The sequence below is a fragment of the Malania oleifera genome, chromosome 10, assembly GCF_029873635.1.
Source record: "Malania oleifera isolate guangnan ecotype guangnan chromosome 10, ASM2987363v1, whole genome shotgun sequence".
NCBI classification, from domain to species: domain Eukaryota; kingdom Viridiplantae; phylum Streptophyta; class Magnoliopsida; order Santalales; family Ximeniaceae; genus Malania; species Malania oleifera.
The window spans coordinates 14,908,657-14,930,965 of record NC_080426.1 but is presented as its reverse complement, the minus strand read 5'-3'; the positions used below and the strand labels follow the sequence as shown (position 1 = coordinate 14,930,965).

The following is a 22,309-nucleotide window of genomic DNA, read 5'->3' as shown; positions in this document are numbered from 1 at the left end:
TATGATGATAAATTATTACAATATTTTCATTCATTATTATCATTTTTATGATAATAAATTATTATTATATTATTAAAATATAAACTAATGAAAATAAAAATAAAATCTATTAACTTAATATTATTATTTCATTATATATTGTATTACAAATTATGTTTTTTCTTTTATTATCTTTATAAAAATAAGTCATATAATTTTTTGTATAATGTATTTGTGATACACACTTTTATGATATCTATAATACACTGTGTAATGTCAAAACTCGATTATTGATTTTCTATTCTCAATGATTACTCATAATTAAGAAAAAAATATATATTGAGAGACCTTAATGGCCTCCAAGAGTTGTCTTTGATGTTTAAATTGGTGACTGTAAATGATCATAGTCACGATCTAAATCTTTTGTAGCAATTATAAAATATGATCTAAACCATGATCTAAATCTTTTATATCAATTATAAAAGATGTTTGGTACATAAAAATAAATAGAATTAATAACTCTATATCCAAAGGTTCATGAAAATTTTTAATCCATTTCATATTTCATTGTAGCAAACATTTTACCAATGAGATCAAAGAATTTTCGTGTTACATCAATATGGTTTAAGGTAGCATAAATCACAGTGTCAAGTAGTTTAAGGTAACGGTGACAGGTGTAACAGAAAGCAAGAGTAACGGATGTTACATGCCAGTAAGCAAGTGTAATGCTGTGAATTTTTTTTCAAGCATGTACAACCTTGTACACATTAATGTATTTGCATGTTTTGAGTTTAACCCTTCTTAGAAATAGTTTGTGTATTTAAGATCCTTTCGTTCAACTAAGTTGTTTGGTCGGGGCAAAAAATTTAGATTTGTTTTAAACCACCATTGAAAGAAAAATTATGTGTCTATATATTTATACTTTCCCATTATTCTTACGTGTAATAAATTTTTTTATGAATAAATTAATTAATAAAACAAAATATATTACACACTCCATTAATCAATTAGACACATAAGATATACAAATAATATTATACAATAACTAGAAAAGAATGGAAGGTTGAAGTTGAAAAATATAGAACATAAATACCAAATTGCTAATATTATCAAAATAAACTAATTTCCTAACAAATTAGTATTTCCAAATTGTTAATTAATGCATCTCTTGTGAGCATTTAAAAAAAGAAATAGTAAATTTTGTATCAATATCATCCTCATAATCGTTTCCCCTTCTCGCTTGATAGTATATTGAGAATCATTTATGACAAGGAGAAAACTAAAGTAAGAAGTAAAAAATAAAATAAAGTTTTTTAATGTAATAATCCAGTTACGTAACGGTCGTAGCGGCCTTTACGTAATGATCGCAGTCTATAACGGCAAGTATGGCCATGATTTTTCTTTCCACTAATTTCACGGTATGTAATAGTATCGAAAATCCAAAAAACAGTTACATAACGGTCACGACCGTTATTTAAAACCGTGAATAGCATCAATTATAATTTTGTTTTCCCATTTCTAACAAGCTGTAGTCTCTTTTTATAATTGTTGTCCCATTTATGTCAATGTGATTAAAGAATTTCAATTACTCTATAGAGATTTGAAATGTGCTCTAGATCTCACTTTGTAACATGTCACATGTCATCATGCCTTGTCTAGGAGTCCGAGCTCATACCAAGTTCTAATATACTAGTTCAAACTTGTTTATTATGCAAATGAACGAGCTTACAAACAATTTAATTCTTTTCAAACCTCTCATTTTGGGAGACCAAAGATTTTGTTATGCAAAAAAGTGAAAAGAAAATTTCATTGATACTACCTTCGAGAGTGTTTTTACCTCACGAAGCTAACCTATTGGCTTTGAACAGTATACTTATCACTAAATTAAAGTTATGAAATTTGAACTAAATACCCTTATGCACAAATAATCCCCACTTTCAAGCTTATACAATCCATCAAGTCTACTACAACTTATTAAACTAACTCATAAATTATTCTAATTCAAGCCTATTAAACAAGTCCAAATTGAATTTACAATCAAAAGTCACCCATGAACTGACCCATTCATGTTCAAGCTCGGTTCGTTTATTAAACAAGTTCAAAATTGGGTTTAGAAATCGCTTACTTACATAATGGATGAGTCTAAATAAACTCTTATCGCATCAAGCTTCTGAGTTGCTTGTGAACCAAGCCAAACTTCTTCTTTTTTCTTTTTTTTTTTTTTGAAAAAGAATGCAGCACCTCCTATCTTTATTAGAAAACCCCTCATTTATGGCGGAGGAATATCATGGTTCTAACCTTAAGACTTGGGGAAAACAAAATCAAACCCCAAGAATCTAAAACTGACTTAACCAACTTATTCAAAATCAATAAACCAATAACCAACAACCAAACAAATAAATAAGAACTAAACAACTATATGCGGAAAACAAACAAAACTCGGAAAGATCTCGAGGAATAAACCAACCACTCCAACCTTCACAAACACTAGTACAAAGCATCACGCGCACAAGGAAGGAAATCCCAACAAATCCAATCGAATCAATTCCCCTGACTTGCTGTGGAAGCTCATCCTAGCAACTATATGAACGAGATATACCAGATTCACCTTGTTTGGCAAAAAAATCCACACTTTGATTCGTCTCCCTGTAAACATGTTTCACTTTGTAATATATGTCTCTCAATGCTAACACAAGCTCTTCCCACAATTCTCATAAGTTCCAAGCCGAACATTTTCCAAAATTAATCCACTGAACCAACAAAGCAAAGTCACAGGCAATCTCCACTTGATCAAATCCGAGATCTTTGCACAGATTAATCCTTATAACAATTGCTTTCAATTCAGCCATATTATTGGTTTCATAACCCAGTATTGAGGAAAAAATTGATTTAAATAATCCTCTTTCATCTCTTATCACACCTCCACCACCACAATTACTTGGGTTACCTCTACAGCTTCCATCCACATTCAACTTAACTCACCCTATCCCAGGTTTACACCATCTAACTACATGAGGAAGACAAACCCCCACATTTTTAACTTGAATATCCAAAGCATGAATGATTACAATATCCGTACAAGAATCAGGTTCACATTTAGTTAACTTGTTCGAAATGAATCTCAGCCAATATTTAATATCAAGTCACACAGTTCTCACTGAATCATGAATTGATTCCATCCTGGCTCTACATCGACGAGTCCAAAGTCTCTGAATGATGAGACTAGGTATGAGACCTATCAAAATGTCTAATTGTGAGACCCATCTTGCACAACTAAACCAGAAATTAACTTTGACTTTCCATGTATTCGTTGCCATACAACTAACATTCAATGCCACTGCTGCTTGTTTCCATACCTCCTGAGCAAAAGACCTCGTGCAAAACACATGGTCTAGAGATTCAATCTTGACATTTAAACAACAATCACACCAAGATGCCATCTAAACACCTACTTCTTGAATACAAGTATCAACCAAGAGATGAGCGAACCAAAACTTCCACATACAATTTGACACCTGTTTTGGCAACATAAGATGCCAGATCCATTTTGAAACTAAGAATTTCTCTTTACGCTCTCTTATAATTTCCCAAGTCAAACTTAATCATGTCTTAAAACTATAAATTGGATCGATCATCACTGACATAAATGGAGAAAAAATGAGGTCATTTCAGAGGACCAACTTAGTCTTCTAGTCAGGCTTCTTCATCCAATGAAGTCACTTTAAATAACAGATCTTATGTTTGGAGTAATTTCATTGGGCCTAGAATATCTCATTGAAAGACCATACCGGTCCTCTAGAAAACCTAATATTTTTTTCATTCTTGTATTAGCACCTCAGTTGTGTCCCACGCCAACATACAGCGCCAAGTGCCCCAAATATCATCAAAGCACAACATTGGATTCTCTGGCGCATGGACAGTTCATCGTCTAAATAGATTATATCCTCATGAGCTTAATTTTGTCCAAACACAAATATGTAAATCGTAATTCAATGTATAAGACAACATAGGTTTCTTTTCCTTTCCAGCGCGCTACAAACCCTGCACGATTGTTTCTTCTTTCCTTGTTTAAAATCAAAATCGTGGGGGATTTTAAACATAACCCACCTGGAATTGAACATAAGATTGAAAAAATATATATATATGGATCAAAGATGGCACTGTAATAGAGTAGGGAACTAAATAAAGAAGAAGGGACGCTTAAGCATAACCCATCTGAAATGGAATGGTGGAATGAATATCTTCCACCTCCCATCCAATATCCCATCACCATCAAAAACCCTATGTTAAAGTTCGCTTTCCTGGAATTCTAACAAAACTCTCTGGCAGATTCACTAATTGAAGAAGGGCGCAGACCCTGCTTTTTTAGAATAAGCAGTAGAAAATGCCTCAAGCCAATGTTTGAGTACTAGTGCTACGGTTCTAAGTTATATATATTGTGTAGAGTTACAGAAATCCTAGTCCTATGTGTCCACAGTAGAAAACTCTCATCAAAACAAGATATCATCCCTCTCATCAGAGAAAATATAGCTATGTAAAACAAAGGTTCTGAAACTCAATTAAGGGAAGCATGACCGAGAATACCGAAGCTATCCATGTTTATTTTATTGGTTGTGTTGTGCCTAAAACAAGAGAACTTTATTATTATCGTTACTATTATTATTATAATTATTATCATTATATCATTATATTATTATAAAGTGATGCATATAATAAACATGGGAAAGAGCAACGTAGGCAGACCACAATTCAGATGGTAAGAACTAGACTATTACATCCTAAAAAGCAACATTTTCCCAGAGTTTGACAACATTATAACAGGTACCACCCAATTTGTTACAATAACAAAAAAATATTAAGAAAACAGCCTAATTGAACAAGGCAGCATAAAATAGAAATCTTAGAAGAAAAACGGAATAAGTAGAAGAGGCTAAGATTGGGAGAAACACCAGTTAGTCTGGCTATGACGTGCGCGCTTCTTCCGCTGCAGCTTCAAAGGTCTCACCAGCCACAAGGTCTGGTACATCCTCATCGTCATCTTCCTCTGGTACTGCTGCTCCAGCACTTGGTGTCTGCTTTTGGAACTGCTCCGCAATCTTCCTCAGGTTGTCCAAGTTATCTGGTCCTGCAAAATAAAGCCCAAAAATATCTTAAGATCAGCCACATTACCCCCACACAACTATTTGTATAATCGCAATATTATGCCAGAAAGAACTGCCGTTAATGTAGATTTAATGCCTAATTCTGGGGCAATCGTCTTCTTCAAATTTCTCTTCCCATTTTTCGTGAATTTGGAAGTTAATGGGTTAATCATACAGGCACCTAATCTGAATCATTAAATGTAAAAGATCATATAATGAAGAACTTCAGTAGAATTCAGGAGTATCATAATCCAACAAATAAGCTGGTTAAAATATATATATATATATGTATATATATACACACACACACACACACACACACACACATATATATGCATATAAATTGAGGTTGACTGCCATCCATCATCACTGCAAACCTCCTAATGCTTAAAACAGTTCAACTCACCCCCATCACTCAGTTTTTTAACATCTCAGCAGCAAAAGTGCTGCCCATTTGTGCTTCTTTCTTTCTTTCTTTTTAATTTTTAACAAGTCAAAGAACAGCCCATTGTCGATCATTCTTGTACCATTTTGTGACAATAATCTATAAAATTCATGTTTAAAAACCCAAACAACATATTCAGTTTTCAATTCTCACAACCATAACACTCAAGAGTCATGATAGCGCCATTGCTTACAACATTGCAGTATGGCACCATCAATGCATGTGCCTTCAAAGTTATTCATTTTTTCCAAGTGTAACATCCAGTGTGCAAGGCTCTCATGCCATTTGCTCACAACATTGCAGAATAGCACCACCAACGCATGGCTTTTTCTTTAGCCTGGCACTGCTAGAAATATGTAACATCTAGCCTCCATTTTTGGAAAGATCGCTTCTGTTTAATACACTAACCATTGAGTAGAGGCTTGCCTATCTACCCCCCTCGCAAGTAAATCCAAAATATCCAAATGGATCCATCATCTCCATTACCACAATCCTGAACCATCTCCAAGTTCTATTACCAATCTTTTAAACCATGATTGAACTGGTTTCTAACTTCTGTGTAATAATTATTTTTGGAGGGCATTGATAAGTGTCAAAAATTATGAAAACAAATAACAGAAGCAGAAACTAAAAACCAAAAAATTAAATTTAAAATATAAAAACTGGCAATTGGTTAGATATATTCCTAAAACTGAAATAAATTAAAAATATTTAACATGTTTTTTTTGGTGTCTCTTGGATCAAATACAAAAGTACATTAGTACATGTGTACAAAAACAAAGGTGATATTCAAAACTCTAATAACTATTTATGGTTATTAAAATCGTGATCTTGATCAGAGGATTGTATGATTCTACGATCCAAATTCACCCAAACGATCCAAGTCACAACAAAAATCAGAATCAAGTAGAATCGTAAAAGAATCGGTAGAATCGTAGAATCATAAGTAGAATCGTACAGATCCTACTCTGTTACCTGGATTGGGATTTTTTTCCTTTTTGGGCTTCAATAATGTGGGCCAATACATGTTTTTATTCCCCCAAATGCCCCAAAAGGTTTATGTTTGGTCCAAAGTCTTCTAAAACTGGGGCAAAAAGTGAACAGATTCTGTGGAATCTGCGCCTGAATTCCCTGGAGTTCAACACCCAGTCCTCTACTCGCTGAAATTCAGCAACCAGCACCTGAATTTCTCTCTTGTTCGACAACCAGAGAGCCCTCCATCTGGTGACTGGTGTTTGATCAGCAGCAGCTAGCAGTTTTGTTGTTTGATCAACAGTTCTTTGGCGTTCAACAACAAGAGTTCCTGGGGTTCAACAAAAACTCAGTCCTCAGTCCTCTTTCTTTGGTGTTCAACAAGAACACATCAGTCCTCTTCAACACAGGGTTCTTGTTTGATCAGCAGCAGCCAAGAGAAGAGCCAAGCCAGCTGGCCCAGCAGAGCTGCAGAGGTATGCTTTGAAAATAATTTTTTGCTTCTTGAAAAGACTAAATAATAAGCACTGTTTTTTCTCCTTCTCCTTCTCTTGCTCTTCTTTTTCTACTTTTCATTGCTTGAACTTTTTGTTGTATGTTTAACTTCTTATACTAACAAAGTTACTAACCAAGATTTTAGTCTTAAGACTTGTCATAAAGTTTAACATATATATTTTTTTAATATTTATTTTACATTGAAAGTAGAATCATACGATTCTTGATCTGGTTGTACGATTCGATCCTGCAGACCCCTCCAATAATCCCACTTAGAATCCCAATCCTAACAACCTTGTAACTATTGTGGAATTAAGATTATGAGTCATATGATGAAATTATGGGAAAGGAGAATTGAACATATAATAATATTAGAAACAAAGATTTCAAAAAATCAGTTTGGCTTTATACCTGAGAGATCAACAACAGAAGCTATTTAAATTTTAAGAAGTTTAATGGAAAAGTTTAGGGAAAAGAAGAGGGACTTGCATATGGTTTTTATTGACCTAGAGAAAGTTTATGATAGGGTACGTTCTTAGATAAGTCTCAAAACATAAGGAAGTTTGTAGTTGATATACAGAGGTCGCTGAGGATATGTATCAATGTTTTAAAAGGCGAAGGCATAAGGCGAGGCGTTTTAGCCTCAAAAGGCGAGGCGAAAGCTTTAAGGCATTGGGGCGTAAGCCTTTTGAGAATTTGGTTTTTAAGATAAAAATTTGTTAAATAAATAATATATTTAAAATAAAGCAAAAATTAAGAAAATCGCAAATATAATGTAAAAAAAAAAACTAGATTTACTTTGCAAAATACTTGTTGGCCATTCAAAAATTGCTAACTTGAATACATGACATAAATCATGACGAGATATCTATACCATTACAAAGTTCAAACTATTTTCATTACATAAGATACAAATCCAATTATTTTGGAAAGGTTGAGGTTCAAGAGTTTTAGAAATAAACTCATATTATGACATTCTTTTTGTACAAACATGTAGTTAAAATTTTCTAACCAATTCTAACTTGAGAATCACACACCCAAAATGCATAAGCTTCAACTAAAAAGGCGCAAAAGGTGTGCTTTTTATAAAAATGCGTAAGCCTCAACATGTAATGCGTTAGCCTTTTTGGAATTTGATATTTTAGATTTAGCCTCGAGGCGTTTTAAGCATGCCTTGCCTTGAGGTGAGTCTCGGTTGAGCCTTTTAAAACACTATCATGTATGATAGAGTAAAGATTAGCGTTAAGACGGTAGGAGGCGAATCTTGAGATTTTTCAATCACAATAGGTGTACATCAAGTTTCTACTTTGAGTCCTTATCTTTTTACTTTAGTAATTGATGAACTAACTAAGAATATCCAAAATGAGATCCGTTAGTGTATATTGTTTGCAAATGATGTCATGTTGATTGATGATAGCAGGAGCAGAGTAGAATCTAAGCCAAAACTTTGGAGGACCACATTAAAATCTAAATGGTTTAAGATAAGTAGGAATAAAACAGAATATATGAAATATAATTTCAGCAATGTAAGGAGTAGCAATAGAGAGAAAATTAAACTTGATAATCAAGAGACTAATAACACTAATAGATTTAGATATCTTGAATCTATAATGCAAGCTAAAGGGGAAATTGAAGAAGATGTAGTACATAGAATTAAAACAGGTTGGGGAAAACAGAGGAGTGCGTTAGTTGTGTTGTGTGATCGTAGAATACCCTTAAAATTAAAAGGAAAATTTTATAAAATGACTATAAGATGACTATGCTTTATGGTTCAGAATGTTGAGCAACTAAAAAACATGTATAAAAAATAAAAGTTGCTAAAATGCGAATGTTAAGGTCGATGAATGGTTTATCATTAAAAGATAAAGTAAGAAATGAATATATACGTAATAATTTAGGCATAGCACCGGTTGAAAACAAGATAAGAGGGGGGCGGCTTAGATGGTTTGGGCATTTGAAATGTAGGTCTAGTAGAACACTTGTAAGGAGGTGTGAGTTGGTTAGTGTCTGACATGAAAAGAGGTAGTGTAGACCTAAAATAACTTGGAATAAGATAGTTAGGAAGGATTTAAAAGCCCTTATTCTAATAGAGGAAAACGCTCTTGATCAGGTGAATTAGCGGAAAAGGATTCATGTAGCCGACCCCATGTAGTGCGATTTAAGGCTTGTTGTTGTTGTTGATCAAATAACAATTAATCATTATAGCATTTTCAATAAATAGCAACCAAGTATTAATCCCACTAGATGGGGTCGGGTGCATTAACCCTCGCTGCCAATCCACATGATCTGCAGTAATATCCTCTAACAAATCCTTAATCACTATCTCAGTCTAAGTCATCATTTAGCTCGCTCCTTTCCTCCCTAGTGCATTATTTGACCTACAATGCAAGTATCCAATATATTTAACAGCCCTTGGCCTATCTTCTACATGTGCTAAATCTAACTTTCCACAAATCATGGTAAAGTTTTTTCCATCATTTGCGCACTAAAAAGTCAATGGTACCAGTATCAAACCTTGAAAAAATCAAACATTAGAAATGGATTTTACATTAGAATTAATTAAAATATTTTTTAGGGTATTGAAAAATGTAAAATAATAAAAACTAAAATATAATAATAATAATAATAATAATTTTAAACTCGCTAGTACTTGAGGAACAATCTGTATATAAAGGGCATCCCCAGGCCACAAGGCTCCCTGCTTTGCGAGGGTGGGGGTTTGTTAGAGTGCCGTGTGTATGCAGCTTTACCCATGTGGTTATGTAGAGAGCCTGCTTTCTTGGACTTGAACTTGTGACCAACCAATCACAATTCACAAAGGAGCAAGTTACTGTTGATCCAAGGCTAAAAATGCTGACTATTTTTTGCTTCTAAAAAAAATTTACACAGTAAATTAGGGGCTGTTAGATATGTTTCTATTTTTTTTTTTTCATTACAGTACACTGACGAAGTAGATTATAACAATGTCTGCATTTACGTTACTCATTTTCTGTTCCTGCTGCCAATTTTCACAAAAAAAAAAAAAGTACGGGTCAATTTATTTTTGTTTCTACTTTCTACTTTTAAATTTCTTGCTTTCATTTTCATACAACGAGCAAGTATATCATAACAATGCATTTGTTTTAGATGCTAGTTTATTTATATCTGTTGTCAATTTTTAGCTATTTTCAAAAAGATTGGAAACAAGATTGTGTTTTAGTTGTTTCTTGTTCCCATAATGCTCTAATATCCAAACAGGGAAAATACCCTTACACCCCCTAAACTATACCATTTAGTACAAATGCCTTTTAAACTATTAAAAGTGACATTTACACCTAAATTACCAAAGGGAGTAATGGAGTTAACTTTTGTTAACTAAAATATTAAAAATACCTTAATACCCTTACTTCTTGACGGCAAGAATCAAACAACATTCTTCTACGTGCGCATGCTTATCAATATATTTCTTCTCTTCAATGCCACTTAACCATGCACTAGGGGGGAGCATAATCAGCTAAAACCAAATTAATCAAATAAATTCAATCGGTTCAGTTGGGTAAAAAATTTATTCAATTCAATTCAATTTTCATTTTCACTGAATTTTGGTTCAGTTTTAGGGCTTAATATGTTTGGTTAACTGAATTAACCGATTAGTATACATTAATAATTAATAATTATATGTTATATATATTAAAATTATATATTATATATTTACTATTAAAATATTAAATTGGATAAAATCGGTTCACCAATTTAACCAACATTTGGTTCAGTTGGTTTTGGGGTTTGGTTAATATGAAACTTCAATTCAGTTCGGTTAAAAGGATTCTTTGACCAAAATTTTCAATTATTTCAGTTAATAAACAAAATTAATGTACTGACCAAATGCTCGCCCTATTAAACGCACTAGAAAAGGGTCTCAATTTTTATTTTTATTTTTATCTTTACAGCTCCCTGAACCTTAACAGTAAGGATGCTCACCTTTTCTTGAATCAAAGTTCCGAAAAAAGCACTCTTATGGTTGTAAACCACCTATGTTCTGAAGCTTATGATATCATTTATATACACTATGCATAAATGCATAAAAATTATTTCTTTTTATTAAGTTTAAATTATTTATTTTATTGAGTTTTTTGGATAGCAAAATGTAATTTCATAAGATATATGTTATGTGAATATATAAAGATTGCCATAAATAGCATATGCTATTTTATTAATGTATATTATACTACAATGCATACGCAGTATATTTTTAATTTATATAATTAATTATTTAATCCCCCAAATTTTTTCCCTTCAAATAATTCCTCAAAACTTTTTTGCCAATTGAGCACAAATTAATTTTGCCCCTTTTTTTGTTCCTTACGATCATATTTGCCACACTCATACAGTAAAATTTATCAATGATAATATTGCCTAGACTAACAAGGGTAATTTTGTCTTAAAAAATTACTATTCATGTGACATATATTACAAAAATTGGTTAGATTTAACATTGTTAACAGAAGACATTTTTTTTGCAACCATGAATATAGTTTGAGGGGGTGTAAGTGTCACATTCAGAAGTTTAGGTAGTCATTTGTAGTAGATGGTATAGTTGCAGGGGTGTAAATGTATTTTCCCCTATCCAAAATTAAATTTTGTGGATTAAAGTATTATTTTTATACACAAATTTTAGTTAAAATAAAAAAAAAAATAACAACAAGAATTTAAAGCATAACTAATATAAAAATATTTATAAAATATAACTATTGGCTAATAGATGATTATGGCCAGCATCTTTGTAATATTATGTCATATTGGTACAATATTATAGTTGCAGTATACATACATATATACATGCATAGACACGCACAAATATATACACACACATAAATATAGAGACATATATTGTCATGCTGACATCATTGGTTAACCACCAGTTTGACCCACCAATCTAACCAATCCAGTCCCTTTTCTAGCTTGGACACCAATCTAGGTTTCAAGTCATGAAAAAACGAAAATGAGAATTCACTTAGCTTTTTAATTTGTTTTAGTTATGAAAATATTAACAAAAGGGATTACTAATTTTTAGTTTTCAGTTTTTGTTCTGATTTTCAGTTTTATTTTCCGGTTATCATCTTGATAATTTTTCACAAAGATATCAATCGGTTCTTTGAGACACAAGTTTGGGATATTAAAGCAATATGACTGCTACAAATTGTTAAAACCAACAAAATAACCAAAAAAAAAAACTAGCAACATAGACAAAATCACCATTTGGGAATAAACACAAATATTTTAAAAAACATTTACAAAAGCTATCCAATAAATAAAAAAATGCAAAGTTTTCACAATCAATCTTTAAAAAATATCAGAGTAATTTCAACTCCTAGAAAGGCTCTATGACTCTATAACCACCCCCCCCCCCCCCACAAACCTCCACATCATACATAAATAGTTTGAGGATCAGCTATAACATCTTCCTCTCTTTATCTGCCATAATACCCATCCAAGCCACAATTCTTCCAAAACAGAACTTCTGCCACTCAAAACACTCCCATCACAGCCAAAGCACAATCCCAAACATTTCTTGGTCTAGTGTAGCGAATGAGAAGACGATGTGCTATCTCAATTGAACATCTGTTTACAGTAATAATTCCCCTCTTCTCATCTTTAGCTAGCTATCAAGTGTCAAAATTCCCTTTCCATGAAGCATTTCAAGCCAAAAATAATAATAATTAGTGGACGTGCTTGTTCTCCCAATGGCTTTTCAGAGAAGATCATTCCTCTCTACCTCTCAGTTACCTTTATTAATTAAAAATAAGACATGCTTGGCTTTGAAATTTTCACACCTATGTAATCAAAAGTCTCCCGCCCATACAAGCTGTCAAAAAACTTATAAAAGCTTTCCAGCTCCAAATTCCCTGGGCCCTTCTCAAGAAGAAGGGCATTCCACAACACCCCTCCAGTAACATTCATGCAGGAACTCACCTGGCTATCCATATCTAGTACCAAAAAAGAATTAGTCCCAATTCACCACTCCCACCTCAGTAAATGATACTTAATCTCCTCTACTGCCCCCCAAAAAATCACCACTGGATATCACCCAGGTTCCTTGCCTCCCAACCTGGAATGCGGAAAGGGGCATGAAACACAGTGGCAGCTTTGAAGGATTGCTCATAATTAATGTAAGCCTTCTTTTGAGGAAGGCCTCCTTTTCCATCCCATCAATATTTTCTCAAATCTTTATATCACCAGATCCAAATCCCCTTGCCACTAGGTTAGCTCCTAGTGGATGATTTAATAATAAAAGGGAGCCTGGGAGGTCACCATCTTACAAATTAAAGCACCTATCAACATTTCCTCCTTCCAACCCCTTCTCCTAAGGAATATTTTCACTCTTCAGTCCTTCTCAAGTTCTCCTTCATCACCAAGGTCCCTTCAAAAGCACAATGAAATGACTCAAGTTCAGAAATTTTCAATTAGATCCACTCCGCAAATAAACAAGCACCTTACCTCAACAAAACCCCTCTTCATTGATCCTAAGAAATGAGTACATGATGAAACATTCGGTTAGTAACCGGAGGGGTTTGAAAGGACCATATCACCAGAAAAGTGAAACTCGTAGCACATAAAATGAGTAGTGACAGTGATTGGGAGTAATGGTCACAAGGAATGGGTGAGTCAAAATGGACAATGAAGGCCATATCAAAAGTTTAGGCATACATATGAGAAGGTAAAACCAATAGCTCATAAAATTATACAATGACATGGGAGAACCAATAGAAATAGGCACTTCCAAAAGGCTGGATGACAATATCCTAATGATTAACAATTTTGTTGGGTCCATTGGAGCTCCACTGGGCTTGGGCTACAGAATAGGACATAGTTCATCCATCCCAATGATCCCATACCCATCCCCAAAATTTCCAAAGGTTTGAAACTGAGACCTCTATAAGTCCTAATCTCTAACAATTGGGATACCCCTGGGAGACAACAGTGATGACTAGAACTTTTTACAGACAAATAACGCAAAGAGGAGCTTTGTAAAATTTCAGAAGCAAATTATATTGACCTCTCCTATGCATTATGACAATTCAGGAGGTCAACATGATTTACCCTTTTTTAAATTCTAAGAATAATGAATACATTATTTTATATACTGTTTTTAGCACTTCAGGCAATACAGTTGAATTAGTTGGTTGGTTTCTAGTTTATTGGCTCTAGGCACTACTTTAGCTAAGAAATCTAAAAATTCAACCCACTACCAAATTATTTTACTTTCACTAGAGCTCTCTTGCAGTTTTTAGAGAATATTTTTGACAATCAGATCAAGGATCAACACTCATTTAACAATATCAAAACCCAAGTACAACACATCAAAGATTTACAATGTTAATCTCAATTTCAAAAAGTGAGTTAAAGTTTAAGCATCATGCATTTGTCAACTTGACCTGAAATTATGAGGCATTTAAACAAGACTAACAAATTAGGACTTCAATTGCTTTTGGTTTTCCTCAAAAAATGGTCTGCCGATATGCAGTTAGTACGAATTAACCGATTAAAAGGATCAATTTACTTTATCCAAATATGTATCCTGATTTTCTTAATAAGATCAATTTTTTTAAAAAAAAATGAAGTCAATTGCTTAGACATCCAAATATTATCCTACAAAACAAAAACAAGCCATTGCATGTTTACAGAATATGCTGAAATTTTAGCTGCAGTTAAAAGAAAAATAAGAAAATATCTACATCATGGCAGATGCAAAAAATGAACTTAAAGAAGCCCCTAGCTTTCACGAGCCGAACTTGTTCAGGGCATTATGCTTGCCTATGACCGCTTGTCGCGTGCGTTTAGGATGAGTTTCCATCATGTAAATACTAATGTAGGGTTATTTTTCAAAGATAGTTTTTCCCTAGGCTAAAAATGGGTGTATGACTCCTCGGTCATATTGATGTTTCCTAGTGCCAAAGTCAGAATAGCAGCATAAAAAGCTCTTTAGGGGAGGGTGAGTGTTCATCAACTTGTAAAACTCACAAGCTATTGTCAACGTTTTTAGCCTACTTGCTTCCCTCTCTAGACACACATTGTTAACAGAGGTGTTGATAATGAATTACGATACTTAAATGTTTACTGTTGAAGTGTCATTACTTTCATAAGTTGCTTATGCTTGTGCTTATATTTGCTTGAATGACAACATAAGTGTTTTATTGGTGAATTGTGGTAAACGCTAGGCTGACTAGTTAAACAAAAGTGCTTTAACTAGCGCCACACATTCCTCTCACAGAGGTGTGAAATATTTGACCCAAAACACCTGGTATCAGAGCTCGGTTAGTTGCTAAGTGAATTCATTTGCCTTCGTTGTGGGATTGGTAAAGCGTTGGTAATTGACCACGTCGACCAATGCCCAAAAAATTAATGTGCTGAAAGCATAGGTTGAGTCGTCAACCAACAAAGAGGCCACAATAAGGGCCCAATAGAGGGAACGTGTTGAGTAATTAGAGGGATCCCAAAGCGATCAACAAAGTTCGATGGTGGAGTTGTCGGATGACTTTCAACACACTATAGAGAAAGGATAATGGTTTATGCCAAGCACCAAAAGGTAGGTAGGGTGAATGTTGCACACTTTGGTAAGTTAACACTAGGAGAAAGGGTAATGGTTTATGTCAAGCGCCCAAGAGGGTATGTAGGGTGTCATGCCAAGTGCCCAGAAGGGTTAGGCAAGGTGTCACGCCAAGCGCCAAAGGGTAGGCAAGGTGAACACTGCACGCTTTGGTAGGTTAACCATGTGAACAAAAGTAATGGAATTTCTGAGAGAGACTAAGGCAGTGCCGATGCCTTTTGCTAGTTCCTTATGTTTGATGGGAGATCACCCCTTTTTGCATGGTGCAAATTGTTGCAATGAAAGGAGACGTTGAAAAGTTACTTTCAGCCATGCAATTCAATAAAGGATTGAGAAGGGGTGAACAGACGTATCTCGCCACGGTGTTGGTAGTGGAAGAAGTAGGCTAAGAGTTTGTGCCTATGACCATCCAAGTTGTGTTGGATAGGTAGAAATAGAAGTGCTCTTTCGCTCAGTGGAGCATCAAATTCCTTGCTCATGTGATTGAACAAGCTCATATCAGGATGAATATGGAGGTGGTGAGAGCTATTCAAAAATAGAAGATCCCAACGACAGTGAAGGAGCTGCGTTCCTTTCTTGTTTTTGCCAACTATTATAGGAAGTTCATAGAGGGGGGTACTCGAGGAGAACTACTCCTTTGACAGAACTACTGAAGAAGGGTCAAGGGTGGAACTAGACAGAAAAAAAAGTCAAGGAGCCTTTGATGACTTGAAGGATGTCATGATGAAAGATCCAGTATTTGCTCTTTCGAACATCATGAAACCCTTCGAGGTACAAACAAATGCATTGGACTCTACCCTTGGAAGAGTCTTATTACGGAAGGGACATCGTATTGCATACGAGAACCATAAGCTTAGTGAAGCGGACTGGAAGTACACAGCTCAGGAGAAGGAGATGCTAGTAGCAATACATTGTCTCCGCACGTGACGACATTACTTACTTGGGTCAAAGTTTGCGGTGAAAACGGATAACTCGAATGTTAGCCACTTTTTCACACAATTTAAGTTGACACCGAAGCAAGGCTGGTGGCAATAATTCTTGGCAAAATTTGATTTCTCATTTGAGCACAAGGTAGGGCGCCTAAACCATATTGTTGATGCACTGAGTAGGAAGGCCAAGCTTAACGCACTTGACAGTGAGTACCATTATCACAACGATGCGAGAGCGCATCAAGGAGAATTATCTAGTTACGCAGAACCTTATGAAGCTGATAGACGAGGGAAAAGCACGCCAGTTTTAGATAGAAGATAGATTGTTGATGACCCATGGTAGTCGGCTCTTTGTACCACAAGCTGGAGATCTAAGGAAGACACTGTTGAGAGAGTGACATAATACCATGTGGATCAAACATCCAGAATGTCAGTGCACTTTGGCATTACTGAACCAGAGGTATTATTGGTTGCACATGCGTAATGATGTGGTTGATTATACCCGAACTTATCTTACCTGCCAACAAGACAAAGTGGAGCATAAGAAGATTGTAGGACTCTTGGAGCTCCTACCAATACCATTTAAACCATGGAAAAGTATTTCATTGGACTTCATCACCAACATGCTCGGAGTGGGAGATGCAAAGTTTATATTTGTGGTTATAGACAGATTTTCGAAGTACAATACATTTAAACCCATACCGAAGTAATGTTTAGTAAAGGAGACAACATAACTATTCTTTAAGAATATTGTGAAGTATGTTCCCCAAGATATTGTCAGTGACCGAGATTCAAGATTCACTGGAAACTTCTCGATAGAACTTTTCAGAATCCTCAGTTCACAACTTAGCATCTCTTCAAGCTATCATCCACAAACAGATGGACAAATGGAGAGGTTCAACAAGCTACTAGAAGAGTACTTGCATCATTTCATCAACGTCAACCAGAATAATTGGATGCAACTACTTGATGTAGCTTAGTTTTGTTTCAATGTCCAAAAGAGCTCAACAACCAACAAGAGTCCTTTTGAGCTTTGTTACAGGCCAACAGCCGCTATTACCTCACACAATGGATGAGCCCTACAAAGGAAAGAGTCCTAGAGCATACATCTTCACCAAAGAATGGAGACGGAATGCAGAGATTGCTCGAGCTTACCTAGAGAAAGCTTCCAAGCGAATGAAGAAGTGGGCAGATCAGGGGAGAACACCACAGCACTTCAATGTAGGTGACTTGGTACTTGTTAAGCTCAATCATGAACACTACGGGGTTGAGATAGGAGACTACCTAATAAATGTGAATAACCAGTTCCCATCTTGGCCAAAATCAGGAAGGTCTTTTGGCTTTTACAGAATTGATCATCCAACTTGGGGAGAGTGCATCCTATGTTTCACGTCAGCTACCTCAACCCATTCAATGTCGATACCGAAGATCCAAGCAGAAGTGAGTTGACAAGAGCATAATTTAAGGCAGTGCAACTTGATAGACAAGAAGTTGAATACATCCTTGCGGACAGAGAGTTCACATCCTCAAGAAAGAAGCGGCAAGAGTTCTTAGTGAAGTGGAAAAGCCTTGATGACGAAGAAATCAATTGGGTTTCTACAGAAGATATGCAACCGTTTGTGGAAAAAGTTAAAGTGTACCTAGTGTCAAAGTCTACGAGGACATTGACCGCATAAGTAGAGAAGCATTGTGAGTCAAGCTTGTCTAGGGTATTATGCTTGCCTGTGAATGCTTATCTCATGCGTTTGGAATGAGTTTTCATGATGTAAATACTAGTGCAGGGTTATTTTCCAGAGATAGTTTTTCCCTAGGCTAAAAAGGAGAGTATGACTCCTCAATCATATTAATGTTTTCTAGTGTCAAAGTGAGAATAGCATAGAAAGTTCTTTAGGGGAAGGTGAGTGTCCATCAACTTCTAAAACTCACTAGCTATTGTCAATGTGTTTAGCCTACTTGCATCCCTCGCTAGGCACGCATTGTTAACCGAGGTGTTGATAATGAATTACGTTACTTCAATGTTTACTGCTTAAGTGTCATTGCTTTCATAAGTTGTTTATTGCTTCCCCTTATATTTGCTTGAATGACAATGAAAGTGTTTTGTTGGTAAATTGAAGTAAACACTAGACTGACTAGTTAAACAAGAGTGCTTTACCTAGCGCTACACAGTCCTTTCACAAAGGTGTGAAATATTCAGCCCATGACACTTAGTATGTTTGGCATTAATTTTTTAAGCATTTAGTATTAAGAGTTTCTAATTAAATACTTGATTTATTAAGTGTTGTCGTTATCCTAGCAGCATTTGAATACAAATTATCAAGAAGACTTACTTTACGCAAAAGACAACTTTTTAAAAAATTCGTGTTCTTGACAACTAAAAGTAAATATGTATTTTTTTCATTGATAATGCATTATATTGACATTTTAACATTTGTTTATTAACATGTTGCATATGATATCATCAAAAAAGTATGCTAAGAAAACCACAATAGCATTGAAAATAAATTAAATCAAGCAATAGGATATAGCAATTTATACACACAAGCCACTTCAGGAGAATGGTACCAATTTCATATTTATTCAATTGTAACTTATAGTAGGAAATGTAACTTAAAAACCAAACCAAACAAAACAAAACAATCAAATCAAAATATAAAAGCATAAATCTTCTCCAACTTCTACTTCTCACTCAAAATAAGCTAAAAGTGGAAATGATATAACAAAAAAAATACTCTTTTCAAAATGTCCCATACACCATAGACATAATATATATATATATATATATATATATATATATAAAGTACTCTTCAATTAATAAGCTATAAGAGCACTTTTTAAAGGGGACACAAATGACACTTTGGAAACTAAGAAAAAAAATTACTCATATAAGGAAATCGTAATAATTTCAACCATAATCAGGACTTCCCAATGCCTATCATTTAGCATGGAATGGTGAATTGAAAATGCAAGAAATATAGATGGTTCACATAATATAACAAGACATGCAAGAACATACCCAGCTGGTTGATGATCCCAGGAAGAATGTCTTGCAACCCTGTAATACAACAAATCCAAGTATTAGTTTCAGGCAATCTAAAACTAGTAAAAGATAAAATGCTGTTGTTATGAGTGAAAAATCCAAAGTAGCAACACTAGAGTAAATTCAAATGATTTTTTTGAAGTCCATTTAGAGGCCCATGGCACCGATCCCAAATCCATTCCCACTTCTTCAAGGTCTGAATCTCATATTCCAACATAGATGTCCCACGCACAAACCATAGAAGCGTCCCCTAAGAGGGGTTAAATTCAATGATTAATTCTCTATGAAACAGATCTCAATAATCCACAAACTAAAAGATTAACATGACAAAATTGTTGGCAAGTTGCCCTTAGACTAATCAAGAACCCACAAGTAGTACAAATTTTCCTAGGATAGCAATCTATCTGTGTGATCCACATCGAATCGCACCTCGAAATAATTAGAGAGACAAATAATTAAATTATTAGCTTTTAATTAAAGATAACAACAGAGGACCGAGAAAGAGATGTAAAGTACTTTTTGTTTGAGGAGAACCGCTAACAACCCATGTATTGGCAGCAATGGAAGCTTGAACTGTAGTGCAGAAACCATAAATGACAAATCATTAGTAGTCAAATAATAAAGCATTAAAGTATTGACTAGGGTGGGGGGAAGTCAACGAAGGTGAGTGAATGACTATCAAAAAGCAATTATAAGACCACTGCATTAACCTTTGGGATTTAGAAACTGGATAACCACATCATCCTTGAAAATATTGACTTCTTCAATAGCTGGAATGGTGTTCACCCCAATTCTTTTTAAAGTGCTTTGGAGCCTCTTATCATCTGTAGTTGTTGTTTTGTGAACAGCCTTCTTCTTTCTAAAATTGGAAGGAAATAAGATTTTAACCTGACATCATATATGTCTAAATAATACTCAACAAGAATAGTTGACAAAATGTGATATCAAAGCATAAAAAACATGAACCTCTACTTATCTCCATTACAAAAAGGTGTCTCACCAACCCACGCTATGAAATTGTATAGAGGGGACATCATACCTTCGCATTGTCCCTTTTCCTCCAGTGCGAACAGCACCAGCCATCTTCATCAGCCTCTCTTTATTCATTTTCAAGCAATTATCCCTGCCGTCATTTTATGTTGTCATAAAGTTTTAAAACATCAAAAAAATATATAAGACTGCAAAAAAAAAGTTTTAAAAAAGGATGCATGAAGAGATTGGGAACACAAATTTTTTAAGAAAGAATCGCAAAACCAAAAAATTTTACAACTGAACAAGTCAAAGCCAGAGGATTTAAAGAATTCTAAAATCAGTCAAAAAGCTGACCAACCATCACATATTATTCAATATCTACAGAGAAAGACGAAAACACCTTGTGTCAATGAAGAACAAGCTCAAACTGATAGTCAAGCTGAGGTGTGGGGTTCAGTTTTGTCAGTTTAGCAACAAGGGGCTATCCAACAAAAAGATATTATCTCTCCTTGTTGTCGGAAATTGCTTGTTCGCGAGAACAGAATAAGGAAATAGGAAGAAATTAGGGTTTTGGTTTCATATTTGAACTCATAGAAAGCATCCTGTACTTCGCAGTCTGTTATAGTAAATTAGAATAATATATTTTCCAACAGGGATACAAATGATCCAAATCGATTATGAGCAGCTCCAAGTTCACCTCAGTAAGAGCTCGATTATGCCCGTAAAGTCAATCAAACAAGCTAATCAGGCAAACAAGTTTGATTAAAGAAACAAGTTTTGTCTACCTATAAGAATTTTATTGCTTTGGCAAAAGCTAGACAATGTATGTTGTAGTATTATTAGGCAACTGAGCGTGGAAGTAATGTTAACCCTTGCACATGAAAAAGATTGAAGCAAATGTTTAGATGAAGGTCTTAAATATTCATGTGCTCTCATTTACTTCAAGTAGAATCACAATTTCTATGCGTTGCAATTTGCAAACATATTCGCCCCTTCAACTCGCTTCTTATTCTTAAACCCTCAAAACCCCCAATATTCATGTGCTCCCATGCATTTTAATTTTCCTTTCCGCTAGCATCCATAGACAAAATCGTCTTTAAGAAGAAGAACACGCACACCGTGAATAAAATATACCAAGAATTCAAAACTCGCTACGAACCAATCTGGAAAGGGTTTAACCGAAAAAAGAAAGAAGGTGACACAGAAGGTGGGGCAGATTCAAAACAATACCAGGCAGGTGATGAAGTGGTGGCCGCCAACGCAGTGCCGGCAATGAGATGTTAGGGGCTTGCTCGGAAGAGATGCCGGTAGTAGGCGGCCGTGCGCGGAGGAGATAGGTTACGGGTGAGAGGCGCGAGAGAGCGAGTAAGCGAGCGGCTGAGAGTGGGGAGTGTTGTAAGAAATGAGACGATGAGAATTGTTGGGGTTTAGGGTTGGATAATGATCGTGTGCTCCGCATACACACCAACTTATAAGTTCTACAAATCTATGTATTTTTTTCCTTCCATTTTTTCTTTAGTCTTCAAATATCACAAAAAAAGAAAATTATAAAATAATAACCTTAGATTTATTCCATTTTTTTAGAGCCATTTCTGAGAAAAATAAAAAATTAAATTAAATATAATCCAATTTGACTTATTTTCAACTTGAAATTATTTTTTTGTCTTTTAATAAATATTTTGTTGAGGGTATTATGCTTGACTATGACCGCTTATCTCGTGCATTTTTGATGAGTTTCTATCATGTAAATAT

The 22,309-nt window shown here is 34.7% G+C and overlaps 1 protein-coding gene across 1 annotated transcript; it reads right to left on the bottom strand.

The window, feature by feature from the left end:
- Positions 1–4,727: 4,727 nt before the first annotated feature.
- Positions 4,728–22,047, bottom strand: LOC131165660 (nascent polypeptide-associated complex subunit beta-like). The gene is made up of 6 exons (XM_058123635.1): positions 21,788–22,047; positions 20,625–20,708; positions 20,296–20,444; positions 20,102–20,158; positions 19,562–19,600; positions 4,728–5,104 (listed from the first exon to the last, which is right to left on the bottom strand). The coding sequence occupies exons 2-6, from the start codon at positions 20,690–20,692 to the stop codon at positions 4,941–4,943; spliced, it is 477 nt and encodes a 158-aa protein (XP_057979618.1). The 5' UTR covers positions 20,693–20,708; positions 21,788–22,047; the 3' UTR covers positions 4,728–4,940.
- Positions 22,048–22,309: the final 262 nt, after the last annotated feature.